At 47.6% G+C, this 16,690-nt stretch overlaps 1 protein-coding gene across 1 annotated transcript in view; it reads left to right on the forward strand.

The window, feature by feature from the left end:
- Nucleotides 1–1,649: 1,649 nt before the first annotated feature.
- The window catches only part of sidt2 (SID1 transmembrane family, member 2), a 57,940-nt gene continuing 42,899 nt past the window's right edge, over nt 1,650–16,690 (forward strand). The window contains exons 1-4 of the mRNA XM_055660603.1: nt 1,650–5,757; nt 10,738–10,859; nt 13,617–13,781; nt 16,146–16,191. Of these exons, the coding sequence (XP_055516578.1) occupies nt 5,506–5,757; nt 10,738–10,859; nt 13,617–13,781; nt 16,146–16,191 (585 nt within the window). The 5' untranslated portion in view covers nt 1,650–5,505. The remainder of the gene's footprint in view (nt 5,758–10,737; nt 10,860–13,616; nt 13,782–16,145; nt 16,192–16,690) is intronic.

Raw genomic sequence — 16,690 nt, forward strand, 5'->3', positions numbered from 1 at the left:
ATCTCTGGAGAAATATGATGGGGCCCAACTCGAAGCATCAGCCATCCCTTTTCTCCAGAGATACTGTCTGACCTGCTGAATTACTCCAGCACTTTGTGTCTGTGTTCTGTTGTCTTGTTGTACTTGTGTTTGCCTTGATTATATTCATGTATAGAATTTAATTTAATTGGGTAGCATGCACAGGAAATAGTTTCATTGTTTCTTGGATACAGGTGACAGCAATAAAATTCAACTGCACTTTTGGTGAAACTATTTTTTAAAGCTGAATTTAAAATGTCAGAGTGGGGAACTACTGATGCGTTGATAGTTTGTTATCAATTACTTGACTAGGTTTAAGTTTACTATCATCACGTTTATCAAAGTGCACTGAAAAGCTTTGTTTTGCATCCGATCTGATCAGATCAGTTAATACAAATACAATCAAGTCAAACTCAATTACAATAGGTAGAGCAATGGGGAAGATACAGAGTGCAGAATACAGTTCCCGGCATTGTAGTGCATCAGTTCCAGAGACAAAGTCCAATGTTCGCATGGGGTGGAGGCGAATCAGACAATACCCTAGCTTGTGGAAGCCTGACATCAAAGTAGAGAAGACAAAATGTGTAGGAAGGGACTACAGATGCCAGTTTACATCGACGATAGACACAAGAAGCTGGAGTAACTCAGCGGGCTAGGCAGCGTCTCTGGAGAATAAGGAATGGGTGATGTTTCTGGTGGAGACCTTCATTCTCGACCTGAAACGTCACCTGTCTTTGTCCTTTTCCTCTGAGGCACTGCCTGAGCCACTGAGTTACTCCAGCATTTTGTGTCTATAGAAGGGGAGAAGTTGTTCCCGAGTCTGGTGGTGCATGCCTTCAAGCTTCGCTACCTTTGCTGCCTGACAGGGGTGGGGAGAAGAAGTAATGACCAGGGTGGGGCGAGTCTTTGATTACATTAGAGGAGTGTAGATGGAGCACTGTTGCAGTAAACTGAACTGCAGTTGTGAAACCTGAGGGATTCATGTGATATTAGCAAGGGATTGCAGCGAGCCAGTAGCTCAGCTGCACAAGGGGATAATTGGCTTGTTTTTAATTGTTTTCCACTTACAGGTTGTTACAGCGTTAATTTCCACTGAGACCCCCCCTGTGTGATTAACAGGAAGAATTGAGGTAGTGGTTATGCTTTCACTGCTGGTGAATGGCACAACATCATAGCATCTAAGCACAATTGCCAAAGTGGTAATTAACAGTACATGAATTATGTATTTGAATATAAAGTGAAGTACTGAGAGAGTGGCATAGTCTCCGAGTTGGCATTTTAGTTTAGTTTAGAGATACAGTGCAGAAACAGGCCCTTCGGCCCACCAAATCCATGCCAACTAGTGATCCCTGCACACTAGCACCATCCTACCCAAACACTAATGACAATTTACAATTTTACCAAAGCTAATTTTAACCTAACACTAGTCTTAATGTCTCCAAAATTGACGTCTCTAACTTCAGATAGCCTTTGCTTTCTCTCTCCATCCCCTTCCCCTTCCCAGTTCTCCCATTAGCCTTACTGTCCCCAACTACATTCTACCTTTGTCCCGCCCCCTCCGACATCAGTCTGAAGAAGAGTCTCGTCCCGAAGAGTCGCCCATTCCTTCTCGCCAGAGATGTTGCCTCACCCGTTACTCCAGCATTTTGTGTCTACCTTTGGGTTAACCTACAAACCTGTACGTCTTTGGAGCGTGGGAGGAAACCCGGAGCTCCCGGAGAAAACCCACGTAGGTCACGGGGAGAATGTGCAAACTCCATACAGACAGCACCCGTAATCAGGATCGAACTCGGGTTTCTGGCGCTGTAAGGCAGCAGCTCCACTGTGTACCTCAGTACACGTGACAACAAACTAAACTGAAGTCTGAGATACCATTTACATTTGTTGGACCTACAAGAACTTAGGATGTTCTGAAAAGATTGGCTTTTCCTGGCAAATGCTTACTCATCCATCAATGTTACTGAAACATGTGCTTTGGCTGTGACCACATTGTGGAAGTTGCTGGGGGCTTTTTGGGCTCTTCCTAGATTGCAACATAAAGGCTACATCTTCTCTTGCTGTGAGGAACTATTCATTTCGCAAGCCAATGCAGCAAGGAGCAACTCCACGCTCCAAGCCTGTTTGTCTGTTGACTCCCTATTTTTGAGTAACCACAAGATCACACATTAATTATGAAACCATTTCTCAATCATAAATCTTTTTTTTTTTTAAACTCACGTTAGATATTTCTCGGCATTATCCCTTTACATCAAAGTCTTAATAAACATGAGTCTACACCCTGAGGTAGACACAAAATGCTGGAGAAACTCAGCGGGTGAGGCAGCATCTATGAAGAGGTCTACACTCTGACTTCTCTTCCCCATAGCACAGGAAATTCTGATAATAGAGACAAAGGAGGCTTAGATTAGTTTAGGAACCAGGCCCTTCTTCGCACTGACCAGAAATCCCCGTACACCAGCATTACCCAACACACGAGAGGCAACTTACAATTTTTATCGAAGCCAATTAACCGGCAAACCTGTACGTCTGGAGTGTGGGATGAAACCGGAGCACCCGGAGAAAACCCACAAGGTCACAGGAGGAATGGACAAACTACACGCAGACAGCACCCGTGGTTAGGGTGGAATCTGGTATCTCTGGTGCTGCAAGGCAGCAAACAAAGATCATAGAGCAGAAGGTGACTCCGGACTGTCAAAGCCACCACAACCAGGCATAAAAACAGCTTTTTTTCCCACGAATAGTAGCTCTACTCATCACCAAAAGTGCAGAAACTGGCCCTTCAGCCCACCAAATCTTGAGCTGTATTTTGTTTCATTCTTCACATGTGTAAATTATAATGTTTTATTTTAAATTGTCTAGTACTGTATATTGTGTTGTTACTTGCGACCAAATTACCAGGGCAAATTCCTTGTATGTGTATATACTGGGGTCAAAAAAAAATTAATTCATAGGTCTTAAAATCTTTAATAGGAGGAAAAAATGAAGTGAAGAACGACATTCAGGGAAGCATCTCCTTGATGCAGTGGTTGTGGTGAAGCTGTGTGAGGCCGTGGGGACACTGATGTGAATTCCACACCAGCCGCCTTTTGCCACCAAAGTAAAGCCCCACCCAAGCTGGGAAACAAGGTGTGGATTCCTATCACACCGACCATCACAATGTTTCAGAAGCATCTGGATGAGCACTTGAACTGCCAAAGAAAAGTGGATTACTGATCCAGGGACTCATAGTCACACAGCACGGAATATGTAGGAAGGAACTGCTGATCCCACTCTCTCTGTTCCTCCCCTACCCTAGTTCTCCGACTAGTTTCACTCTCCCTGATTAATTTTATTGATTGTATGCCTCGTTGTCACCTTCCCCTCAGCAGTGAACCATTCACTTTGATCTGTCTTTTCCACACCTTACCCTTCCATATCTCTAGTCTCCCTCTCCCCTGACTCTCAGTCTGAAGAAGAGTCTCGACCCAAAATGTCGCCCGTTTCTTCTTTCCAGGGATGCTGCTTGTCCCGCTGAGTTACTCCAGCATTTTGTGTCTATCATACAGCACAGGAACGGGGTCTTCAGCCCAACTTGCCAATACTGACCCAGTTGCCCCATCTACACTAGTCCCACCTGCTCCCACTTTGACAGTGTCGTCTGGCCAGTGTCCTTTGACAGCTCGTTCCATATACCCTCTGTGTGAGAAAATTGCCTCTCGCATTCGTATTAAATCTTTCCCCTCTCACTTTAAACGTATGTTCCCTGGTTCTTGTTCCCCAACTCTGGGTAAAAGACTCTGTGAATTTACACTATCCATTTCCTTCAAAATCATACACACCTTTATAACATCACCCCTCATCCTCCTAACCTGCCCAACCTCACCCCACAGCTCAGGCCCTCATCTCCTGGTCTACTCTCTGCACTCATTCCAGCTTTAACAACATCCTTCCTAAAGCAGGGTGACCAAAACTTAAAACCATACTCCAAATGCAGCCTCACCAGTATCTTGTACAACTGTAACACAACATCCCAACTTCCATATTCAATACCCTGACTGATGAAGGCAATGTACCGAAAGCTTTCTTCACCATCCTAGCAACCTGTGACACGCGTTTCTAGGTACAATATACCTGCACTCATAGATCTCTCTGCTCGGTGACACGTCCCAGGGCTCAACCCTTTACTGTGATCATCCTGCCTTGGTTTGACTTCCCAAAATGTAGCACTAATCTACATTCAACCCCATTAACCATTCCTCAGCCCACTTGCCCAACTGACAATAGACAATAGATGCAGGAGTAGGCCATTTGGCCCTTTAAGCCAGCACCGCCATTCAATGTGATCATGGCTGATCATCCCCAATCAGTACCCCTTTCCTGCCTTCTCCCCATATCTCCTGACTACGCTATTTTTAAGAGTCCTATCTAGCTCTCTCTTGAAACTGATCAAAGTCCTGCTGTAATTTTTGGTAATCATCTTCGCTATCTTTGATACCAGCTAGTTTAATTGTCAGTTATAAGTTACTAATTATGCCTTGTACATTCTCATCCAAATTGTGACTACAAACCACAACCAGCAATGGGCCTAGCACCAATCCCTGAGGCAATCGCATAGCCTCCAGTCCGAAAAACAACCTTCCACCAACACCCTATATACATAAATATAATGGGCGGTTTTCCAAATGGTTATTGATTTGACTGGGGTTGGGATAAGCAGCTGCGTGTCTCGGAGGTAGACACATCCTTGTTCTTTAAAATGGGTTTTTTCCGTACACGTGGGAAAATAGGCAGGGTTTGGGGTTAAACTCTTCCCGGTACCTGTGGCAGAGTAGCACCCAGTGCCAACATACATTGTTTGTACTGAAGTCTCCAGACAGCATTGACTGATTCACTGCTACCTGAAATGAGGCAAACGTGACACAGTAAACAGCTAATAAATCTATATCATGTTTTGTTTTTTAACACTAAAATCCCCTCCGCAGAGTCTTGCAGACGGTTGTGAAGGAATTGAACCAGGGGGGTGTCAATGGGGGGGTTGCTTTTCGTGTAGGTCGGAGCTCAGCTGGAAGGCTTGGCTGGCGGCGGATGACGTCGCGTTTGTTTACCCGGGGCGGCTTGTTGCAGCAGCGGCAGCGGCAGGGTCGAGAGGACGGGGCTGGAGGGAGCGGCAATGCAGGAGGTTGTGGCCGGGTTGTGATGAATAAGGAGCGGCGGCCAAAGTGACCGGTGGCAGCAGCAGCAGCGGCCACTTCCTGGTTGGACCTTTGTGTGGGCTGGCAGCGCGCTCGCCATTGGTGGAGGCGGCGGCAAAGTGATACATTCTCCGGCCGATGTAGCAGTTTGCGGTGTCTCCGCTCCAACACAACATCATCGCTGCTGCTTCCAGCACCACCACCACCACCACCACCAGTCCGCTTCCTCCCTAACCCCCGTGGGCATGGCTTCTTCCCACTGCCCCGAGAACGCTGCAGCCCACACACAGGAAGCCTGAAGCCCGATCCCAGTGCAATGCGGGCACACCAGTCCACATTACACGGCGGCGGCGGCGGCTCCACCATCTTCACCATCATGCCAACCCGATCCCGTTCAGCCTGGACTTTACTACTGCACGTCTTTCTCCTCAGCTCCCCGGTGCCCACGGGGGTCCTGGGACAAGAGATTATCCAAGTCAAGGGTGTTTTCGACAGAGTCTATCTGGTGGTTGTCAACAACAGCGTGCAGAAGATATTCGCTTTCAATCACACGGTTTCCCGGGACAAGGTATTTGCTGTGTGTGTGTGTGTGTGTGTGTGTGTGTTGTTTAACTTATTGCGGTTGCTCCTATTTCCATCTGGCAGTTGCAAGTTTGGCCACCCATCCCCCCACTCCTTTGGTGAAATCACAAGACGAGTACCGATGCTGTTATTGTGACAGTAACGGCGGGCGGCGGCGGCCCGGAAGCAAGGGGTTGGCCGATTCTTGCAACCCGGATCCGATAGCGACAGATAGACACACACAAAACGCTGGAGTAACACACAGCAGGGCAGGCTGACATCATCTCTGGAGAGAAGGGATACAACATGGGTGACGTTTCGGGGTCGAGACCCTTCTTCAGACTGAGAGTCAGGGTAGAGGTGGGCGAGAGATATGGAAGGGTAAGGTGTGAAAACGACAGAGCAAGGCAGACGGTGACCAAGGAAACGTAAATGTTTAAGAAAGAACTGCAGATGCTGGAAAAATCAGTCTGAAGAAGGGGGTCTCGTCCCGAAACGTCACCCATCCCTTCGCTCCATAGATGTTGCCTCACCCGCTGAGTTTTTCCAGCATTTTTATCTAAGATTACAATAGAGGTAGCAGTGTCACCCAGATGCTGTCCGACCTGGAGTGTGAAACGCTGGGAACAAGAAGGGCAAGGAACAGACTAGCCATGTTGTACAAGATTCAAAAGGGGATGGTGGGCATAACTGCAGATAGATACATTACATACTCAACAGAAAGCAGAACAAAAAAGGGAAATGATATGCAAATAGAATCCACATTCGCCAGCACAGATATTTATAAGAACTCATTCTTTGTAAGAACCTTAAGGGAATGGAATAAACTAGACAACAATATAGTCAAATCACCTTCACTAGACAGTTTTAAGGGGGCACAAACAGCACGTTAGTCTGCACAGCACATCCATGTTGGCGATATGCACAGTGCTGCCCTGCTGACTACAAGTTCAGAAGATTCAGAAGTTAAGGAAATGTAGAATGGTCTGAAGAAGGGTCTCATCCATCCCTTCTCTCCAGAGATGCTGCCCGCCCCACTGAGATACTCCAGCATTTTGTGTCCATCTTCGGTTTAAACCAGCATCTGCAGTTCCTTCCTACACATTTAGAATAGTTCATTGTTGGTTGAGGGGAAGGTGGCAACAATCAGTAAAATTAATCTGTAGGACAGTGAAACTAGGCATAGAACTAGGGTGGGGGAGGGACAGAGAGAGAGGGGGAAAGCAAGGGTTATTTGAAGTTAGAGAAATTAGTCTGGTCTGAAGAAGGATCTTCTCCACAGATGCCACCCATCCCGCTGAGTTACTCCAGCATCTTCAATATTCATGCTGCTGGGTTGTAAGCGGCAACAGGGCCTTGCGAAACAAAAACAGGCAGCCTCCTGCACGCTTCTTGAGTTTTGGAGATATCTCATGAAATTAAGGCAGAGTGGAAGGGAGAACATTCAGCACATCCTTCCCCAGCCGTGGGTTTTCCAACAGCAACCCAGTCTCAACACCTCGCCAGCGGCCCTGATACCCCCCTTTCCAATTACCTCTCCTATTCCCTTTTGACAATCCCGATTGAAATTTATAAATCATAGAAGTAGAATTATGGCCATTCGGCCCATCAAGTCTACTCTGCCATTCATTCATGGCTGATCTATCTTTCCCTCCCAACCCCCTGCTCCTGCCTTCTCCCTGTAACCACAAAGGTCCTTCCATCGCCCCCGATGATGGAATTGCATCCACTCTCTGCAAAGAGTTTGTTTCTTTCTCGCCCCAGTTCTTAGTTCTTCAAGCTGTGGCCTATATTTTTGGTCTGAAGAAGGGTCCCGACCCAAAACATCACCCATCCTTTTTTTTCAAGAAATGCTGCCTATTTCCATGCTGCAAGAGAGAGTTACATTTAGCTCTTGGGGCTAACTGAATCAAAGGATATGGGGGGGGGGGGGAAAGCAGGAGCAGGGTACTGATTTTGGTACACAAAAAAGCTGGAGAAACTCAGCGGGTGCAGCAGCATCTATGGAGCGAAGGAGATAGGCAACGTTTCGGGCCAAAACCCTTCTTCAGACGAAGGGTTTCGGCCCGAAACGTTGCCTATTTCCTTCGCTCCATAGATGCTGCTGCACCCGCTGAGTTTCTCCAGCTTTTTTGTGTACCTTCGATTCTCCAGCATCTGCACTTCCTTCTTAAACACTGATTTTGGTTGATCAGCCATGATCATATTGAATGGGGGCGCTGGCTCAAGGGGTGAATGGCCTACTCCTGCACCCATTTTCTATGTTTCTTTGACTCTACCTGGTACATAAACCACATCAGATGTGTAAGGCTGGAGTTCTCTCGGAAGGGCCTGGGTGGATGCCATGAATACATGATTGTAATCATGTGCAACGCCACCGTTTAACCACATTAAACTGTGAATGAATTTATGTCAACATGTGCAGAGCAGGGAATTCAATGGAAAGGAGACAAGATAACAGTGGTGTGGATATTGCTAAATGGCAAACTGGCATTTTAATAAGTACAGGCCCACCACCAATCTTTCCGGTTACTGATGGTCCAGCACCTCCTTTGGTCCGGACAAAATCCAGAGAGCGCACTGTGGCCAGTTTCTACTCTGGGAGATCTCTACTCAATGAATGCTGCTAATTTCCTGCTGATTCTTTAATTCACTAACTATTTAACCAAGTGGACATCGCAAGGATGAATGGATGGGTAGAGGGAATTCTAAGTAGTATTCCCTGCCTTTTTTTAGACAGAAAAAGCTGGAGTAACTCAGCGGGACAGGCAGCATCTCTGGTTAGAAGGAATGTGTGACGTTTTGGGTATAGACTTTTCTTCAGACCATATTGATTTCCCTACCTTCAAGTAACCCTTGCCATCCCTCTCTTCCTGTCCCTCCCCCACCCCAGTTGTCCGACTAGGTTCACTATCCTCCTGATTATTTTTACTGAGTGCACGCCTCGTTGTCACCCTCCCCTCAGCTAACAAATCCTTGAGCGTCATCTACTGTCGTTTTCACACCTTGCCCTTCCATATCTCTAGTCTCCCTCTCCCCTGACTCTCAGTCTGAAGAAGGGTCTCGACCCGAAACGTCACCCGTTCCTTCTCTCCAGAGATGTTGCCTGCCCCGCTGAGTTACTCCAGCTTTTTGTGTCTACCTTCGGTTTAAACCACCATTTGGGTAGAGATATCAAAGACCAGTCAGCGTAGCTTTAAGTTGAAAGGGGCAAAATTTGAAGTAGAAGTGTGGGGCAAGTTTGTTTTTACGCAGAGGTTGATGGGTGCCTGGAACGCGCTGCCAGAGGTGGTGGTCGAGGCAGATCCGATAGTGGCGTTTAAGAAACTTTTGGACAAGCACATAGCTATGGAGGGATATGGATCATGTGGATATGTATTTGAGTATAGGAGCAGAGAGGTTCTACTGCAGTTGTACAGAGTCTTGGTGAGACCACACCTGGAGTATTGCGTACAGTTTTGGTCTCCAAATCTGAGGAAGGACATTATTGCCATAGAGGGAGTGCAGAGACGGTTCACCAGACTGATTCCTGGGATGTCAGGACTGTCTTATGAAGAAAGACTGGATAGACTTGGTTTATACTCTCTAGAATTTAGAAGATTGAGAGGGGATCTTATAGAAACTTACAAAATTCTTAAGGGGTTGGACAGGCTAGATGCAGGAAGATTGTTCCCGATGTTAGGGAAGTCCAGGACAAGGGGTCACAGCTTAAGGATAAAGGGGAAATCCTTTAAAACCGAGATGAGAAGAACTTTTTTCACACAGAGAGTGGTGAATCTCTGGAATTCTCTGCCACAGAGGGTAGTTGAGGCCAGTTAATTGGCTATATTTAAGAGGGAGTTAGATGTGGCCCTTGTGGCTAAGGGGATCAGAGGGTATGGAGAGAAGGCAGGGATGGGATACTGAGTTGGATGATCAGCCATGATCATGTTGAATGGCGGTGCAGGCTCGAAGGGCCGAATGGCCTGCTCCTGCACCTAATTTCTATGTTTCTATGTTTCTATGTGCAGACAGAGGAGATTCATTTTGTTTGGCATCATGTTCGGCACGAACATTGTGGGCTGAAGGGCCTGTTCCTGTGCTGTATCTTTAAGCATTTCACAGGGTTTGCGGTATGTATTTGACTGTGTGGAAAAGTTTAGTTTCGATAGATACAAATTACTGGAGCAACTCAGCTGGTCGGGCAGCATCTCTGGAGATAAAGGATGGGTAAAGAGCCTGTCCCAATTGGCGGTTTTTTTTCGGCGACTGCCAGCGTCGTATCAGTGTCGCCAAAAGATTTTGAACATTTCAAAATCCAGCGGCGACAAAAAAAATGTTGCGACACTTGGGGGGAAAAAAACGCTCGTCAATACGTCATTATGCCGCGTCACGCCGTGAATTTTCCGTTGCCCTGGTACGTCAGTCAATGATGCCGGCAGTCGCCAATAGATCGGCCAAGTGGGACAGGCCCTTGACGTTTCAGACTTTAGTTTAATGTCACATGCACCGAGGTACAGTGAAGAGGTGCTGGCTCGATGGGCCGAATGGCCGACTCCTCCACCTATTTTAAGGATAAGGGGGAAATCCTTTAAAACCGAGATGAGAAGAACTTTTTTCACACAGAGAGTGGTGAATCTCTGGAACTCTCTGCCACAGAGGGTAGTTGAGGCCAGTTCATTGGCTATATTTAAGAGGGAGTTAGATGTGGCCCTTGTGGCTAAGGGGATTAAGGGGTATGGAGAGAAGGCAGGTACGGGATACTGAGTTGGATGATCAGCATTGATCATGTTGAATGGCGGTGCAGGCTCGAAGGGCCAAATGGCCTACTCCTGCACCTAATTTCTATATTTCTATTGTCTATTGTTAGGGTTGAGAAAGGTGGGGGGTGGCCACTGTTGTCGCTGATAGAGTCTGAAGCCAAGGGTGGTCTGTGAAAGGGATTAGTGTTCAGTGCGTGTGTGTGTGTGCATGTGTGTGAATTAACTGTGTTCTGTCCCTTCTGCAGACAGAGGGGGTGCGTGTCCATGTTAACGTTCTCTCCGAACAAGCCAAAAACCCTGTGCTCTTCGTGATCCGGCAGCAGAAAGCGGTGGTCTCCTTCCAAGCACCACTCATGCTCAGGGGACTGTGAGTATTGATGGAGCCCCTCGTGTAAGCCCAAACTCCCCCACCCACCCCACCCCACCCCGCCCCGTCGCTGGTAAACCCCCGTGCTGCTTTTAATCCGTGGGCCCCCGTCATCTCGTAATCTCAAGAACAAAGAGGGAACAATGGGGACCTAATAGTAAGTAAGTCAGTAAATTGTATTTCTATAGCACGTTTAAATCTACTCCTGTTGAAACCAAAGTGCTTTACATAGAATAAATAATTAAGTTTCCGCACATCCATAGAAAAAAAATGTTAAAAAAATGGACACAACACGTTATAGAATTCAACATGAACGTCCCCCCCACAACAGAATCAAGATTTCCCACTGTGGAGAAAGGCACCAGAAAGTTAAGTCCTCTTCCTCTGTGATCACCCGAGGTCGGGGGTTATTTGTGGCCTCCGCAGCCAGTCCGCTATTTTCAGGCCCTCTTGCCGGGGAGATGGAACTCCGGGGTCGGGTGAAGGCTCCTCAGCGGCTTGGAATGTCTGGAGCGGCCGCTTCCTCCCCGGAGACCGCAGTGGTCTTGCCAGCACCCTATGTGGCGGCGACTCTTTGCATACTTTGTGTACGCAAATCGGAGAATCCCGCGTGCTGGCGGTGGGCCCAGTTCACCGCTGCGAGAAGGTCAGACTATTGGAGGAGCTTTTTTGTAACTTTGCCATCTCCAGATATGTTGTGACTCTTTGGGAAATGCCCAGGTGAGGTCTGCTGTATGAACTTTGATTTCTCTTACCGGGTTGTTGGCAGAGACAAAGAATATGTGTACACATGACAATAAAATATAACTGAATCATTAAATTATAGAGTCTTACGGTGTGGAAACAGGCCCTTCGGCCCAACTTGCCCATACTGGCCAACATGTCCCATCTACACTAGTCCCACCTACCTGCGGTTGGCCCATATCCCTCTAAAACTGTCCCATCCATGTACCCTGCCCTCCAACTGTACGACACTCCACTGTGATATCTCCTCAAGGTATGCCTACTTTGAAAAAGCTCCCATCCTCTCTCTGGAGACAATTTCACAATCTCCTCTCTAACTGCCCGCTCTCTGTGATCCCCCCTGCCATCCAACTGTACGACCCTTCTCCCTGCCACCCCCTATCAGTCTGAAGAAGGGTTTCGGCCCGAAACGTTACCTATTTCCTTCGCTCCGTAGATGCTGCTGCACCCGCTGAGTTTCTCCAGCATTTTTGTGTACCTTCGATTTTCCAGCATCTGCAGTTCCTTCTTGAACACCATCCATGTACCTGTCTAGATGTCTAACATTGTAATGGGTTGGAGGGATCAGGGCCAAAGGCATGCAACTGGGCCAAGCTTAGAATAAAGGGGAGCTCATTTAAGACTGAGGTGAGAAAAAACGTTTTCACCCAGAGAGTTGTGAATTTATGGAATTCCCTGCCACAGAGGGCAGTGGAAGCCAATTCACTGGATGGATTTAAGAGAGAGTTAGATAGAGCTCTAGGGGCGAGTGGAGTCAAGGGATATGGGGAGATGGCAGGCACGGGTTATTGATAGAGGACGATCAGCCATGATCACAATGAATGGCGGTGCTGGATCGAAGGGCCGAATGGCCTCCTGCACCTATTTTCTATGTTTCTAAGCTGAGAGGGGGCATCTTGGTCGGCAGGGGCAAGTTGTGCTGACTTGCTCTGCCCCACCCTTTGCCACTTCAGTCTTCCTCACTTCCTGCACCAATCTCTCCTCTCTGCTCCTTGGAAAGCAGGCAGGAGGCCTTAGTGCCTCAGGCTGTTACGAAGTATATTCTGTTTGAACTGCAGCAGTTCATAAGTGGAGCAGGATGAATAATGCATCAACAATGCCACCACATGTTCAACCAGAAACAGTCTGATGGTATCCAAACATCTCAGACCTGGCAACTAGGTTCAAACGTAGCGTGCAGATTAATTAAAGGCCAATTACTGGAGAATCTGTCACGCTCAAAATCCTGCACGCTCGCAGTATAATTTATGCTGCTATTATTGCCACAGACCGCTCGCTGTTGAGGCCAAGACGTTGGGTATTTTTAAAGCGGAGTTTAGAAAGGTTCTTACGGGCATCAAAGATTACGGGGGGAAGGCAGCATCTTTGAAGAAAAGGAATAGGTGACGTTTCTGGTTGTGCCCCCCTCTTCAGACTGAGAGTGAGGGGAAAGGGAAGGGAGAGATATAGACGGTACACAGAACAAATGAATGAAAGATACGCAAAAAGCAACGATGAGCAAGGAAAGGTGGAGCCCACAATGGTCCATTGTTGGCTGTGGGGTAGGTGATGGAGATCGGTGCCACTCATATTATGAGTCATGCTTTTGTAGTTACGTCCACTAGCTTCACAGTAACCTCTCCTTGCCTGGTTCCCTTAGAATTAGAGAGACGTGTAAGTGTGGAGTCATATTTGCCATGTAGTTAATAAAGTCTTTGGGACCTTTATCGTGGTGTAAAGCTTCAGTTATTTACAACAGCCGAAACACAACAGGTGATAACGAGTTATACAGATGATGAAGTTGAACAGGGCGATAATGGATAATGAAACTTGGGTGGGGGACGGATGATGAGAGAGTTAAAGCAAGGGATAGATAAATCAACGTCCATACTGCTGGGTTGTGAGCTGCCCAGGCAGAATATGAGGTGCCGTCCCTCCAATTTGCTTCGCTCTCCTGCACACCGCGAGGTTCACGAGAGCTGTTACCGTGCTGTTAAGTCGTGGCCCAGCCTGCCTCACTGTATCTCTCTGCAGGTACCAGAGGAAATACATCTACCAGGATGTGAGTCGCACACTTTGCCAATCGGAGGTGAAGAGTGAATTGCAGATGCAGTACTTCTATGTGGATGTCTCCACCCTGTCGGAAAAGAACGCCTCTGTCCAGCTCTACGTCAAACGCATCAAGCACTTCATCCTCGGGTAAAGTTGCGCAGTATCATCGGCTAGAACTCCGTGTCCGTTAGGTTTAGGACTTAGACAATAGACAATTGGTGCAGGAGTAGGCCATTCGGCCCTTCGAGCCAGCACCGCCATTCAATGTGATCATGGCTGATCATCCCCAATCAGTGCCCCGTTCCTGCCTTCTCCCCATATCCCCTGACTCCACTATTTTTAAGAGCCCTATCTAGCTCTCTCTTGAAAGCATCCAGAGAACCTGCCTCCATCGCTCTCTGAGGCAGAGACTCATGTCATTTTGCTGCGGTCTCCGTAATAGGAAAATGCTTGGTACTAGTGAAAGGATCGGACTTTATTCCTTGGAGCGCAGGAGGATGAGGGTTGATCTTATAGAGTTGTGCAAAAATCATGAGAGGAATAGGTCGGGTTAAATGCACAGAGTCTCTTGCATGGGAATTGAGAACCAGAGAATCATGGTTAGGGGTAACTTTCTTTACACAAAGGGTGGCGTGGGTATGGAACGAGTTGCTGGAAGAACTAGTTGAGGCAAGTACTATCACAGGTTTAAAAAACATTTAGACAGCTACACGGATAGGATAGGTTTAGAAGGATATATGGGCCTCGAACAGGTAGGTGGGACTAGTGTAGATGGGGCATGTTGGTCGGTGTGGGACTAGTGTAGATGGGGCATGTTGGTCGGAGTCGGGGTGGGACTAGTGTAGATGGGGCATGTTGGTCGGTGTGGGACTAGTGTAGATGGGGCATGTTGGTCGGGGGGGGACTAGTGTAGATGGGGCATGTTGGTCGGGGGGGGACTAGTGTAGATGGGGCATGTTGGGGGGTGGGACTAGTGTAGATGGGGCATGTTGGTCGGTGTGGGACTAGTGTAGATGGGGCATGTTGGTCGGGGTGGGACTAGTGTAGATGGGGCATGTTGGTCAGGGTGGGACTAGTGTAGATGGGGCATGTTGGTCAGGGTGGGACTAGTGTAGATGGGGAGTGTTGGTTGGGATGGGACTGGTGTAGATGGGTTTGTTGGGGTGGGAGACTAGTGTAGATGGGGCATGTTGGTCGGGGTGGGACTAGTGTAGATGGGGCATGTTGGTCGGGGTGGGACGGTGTAGTGTAGATGGGGCATGTTGGTCGGTGTGGATTTAGTGTAGATGGGGCATGTTGGTCGGGGTGGGACTAGTGTAGATGGGGCATGTTGGTCGGGGTGGGACTAGTGTAGATGTGGCAGGGTGCTCGGTGTGACACTAGTGTAGATGGGGCATGTTGGTCGGTGTGGGCAAGGCAGCTGGAAGGGACTGTGTCCACGTTGTGTGGCTGTTTGCTGGAGTAACTCAGCTCGTCAGACAGCAACTCTATAGAGGACGTGAATAGATGACTCATCGGGTTGGGGCCCTCCTTCAGAAGGAACGGGTGAATGTTTAGTGCAGCAAACCTGTACAATGGTGGAGTGGTGGCAGGTAGCAGGACTTGATCCTTATCATACTGTGGGCCTGGCACAGAGTCAAGGAACCTGGCTCCTTCGTTCCTGATTCCCTTTTAAATATATCTCCAAACAGCGGCACGTTGGAGCAGTGGTCGAGTTGCTGCCCTACAGTGCCAGAGACCCACGTTCAATCCTGACTGCGGGGTGCTGTCTGTTCGGAGTTTGCACGTTCTCCCCGTGAGCTGTCTGGGTTTACTCCGGGTGCTCCAGTTTCTAACCACACTCCAAAGACGTACAGGTTTGTAGGTCAATTGGCTTCGGTAAAATTGTAACTTTTTCCCCCAGTGTGTGTCGGATAGTGTAAAGGGCCTGTCCCACTTGGGTGTAATTTGCGTGTAATTTACGCGACATCATTTACGCTCACAACGCACGACACGTGCGCATGGTGCGTGGGCAGTTATGCGCGGTTTCACGCGGCGCCCCAGGATTTCGGGATTCACAAAATCTTCGCACGCCATCCAAGTGGGACATGCCCTTTGGTGTGCAGAGACCGCAGGTTGGCCCAAGGGCCTGTTTCTGCGCTGTATCTCTAAACTAAACTAAACTAAGCGACTGAAATAAACTGTTTGATTTTGTAAATTTTTTAAAATTCCTATTCCAATTCCTTCCTATTTGTCGCCTCCCTTTGATCTGGTATTTTGTTGGTTCACATGCTTGATCAACGGTGTTTTATCATTAATGTTTTATTATTAATGTTTAGTGTTTTCTGAGTCATTCGTAACTGTCACTGTATGTCATGTTATTACTTGTGGGCAGAGCACCAAGGCAAATTCCTTGTATGTGAATATTTGGCCAATAAACTTATTCAGTTTACTAACTTACTTACTTATAACAGCTGGTGAGACTCGTGTCTGAATAATGCCCTTAACATTTTATATTCGTTTATCCAACAGAACTGCAGAACCGTTCAAGTTTAACGCAACACCGTCTCAGCCGCAGGTAAGGACAGACATGTAATATTATAAGGACCTGCGCTGAGAATCCTCCAGGAAGAATTTCCCCTCTGTTCACCGTTTCCGAGCGGGCAGCGGGTAGTGCGGCTGTGGGATTTTGTACTGTTTTTAAAAAATGACTAGAATGTTCAAAAATACAGTGTGTTTGGGGGAAAAAAACACCTCTTTTAAACTTTCCTCCTCACTGTTTAAATCTATGTTCTCAAGTATTTGAAATTTTTGTCTCGGGAGAGAAAAATACTCTGACTCTCTCCCCCGGTCAGGTAGCTGTGGCAAATTGGAGGAACAGCACCTCATATTTTGCTTCGGCAGTTTACACCCCAGCGGTATGAATATTGATTTCTCTAACTCTGTTACCCTTGCTTTCCCTCTCTCTCCATCCTTAGCCCATCCTAGTTCTCCGCCTCGTTTCACTGTCCTCCTCATTAAATATTACTGATTATACACCTCGCTGTCACCTTCTCCTCAGCTAACAATATAACATT

This window comes from Leucoraja erinacea, chromosome 32 (genome assembly GCF_028641065.1).
Source record: "Leucoraja erinacea ecotype New England chromosome 32, Leri_hhj_1, whole genome shotgun sequence".
NCBI lineage: Eukaryota > Metazoa > Chordata > Chondrichthyes > Rajiformes > Rajidae > Leucoraja > Leucoraja erinaceus.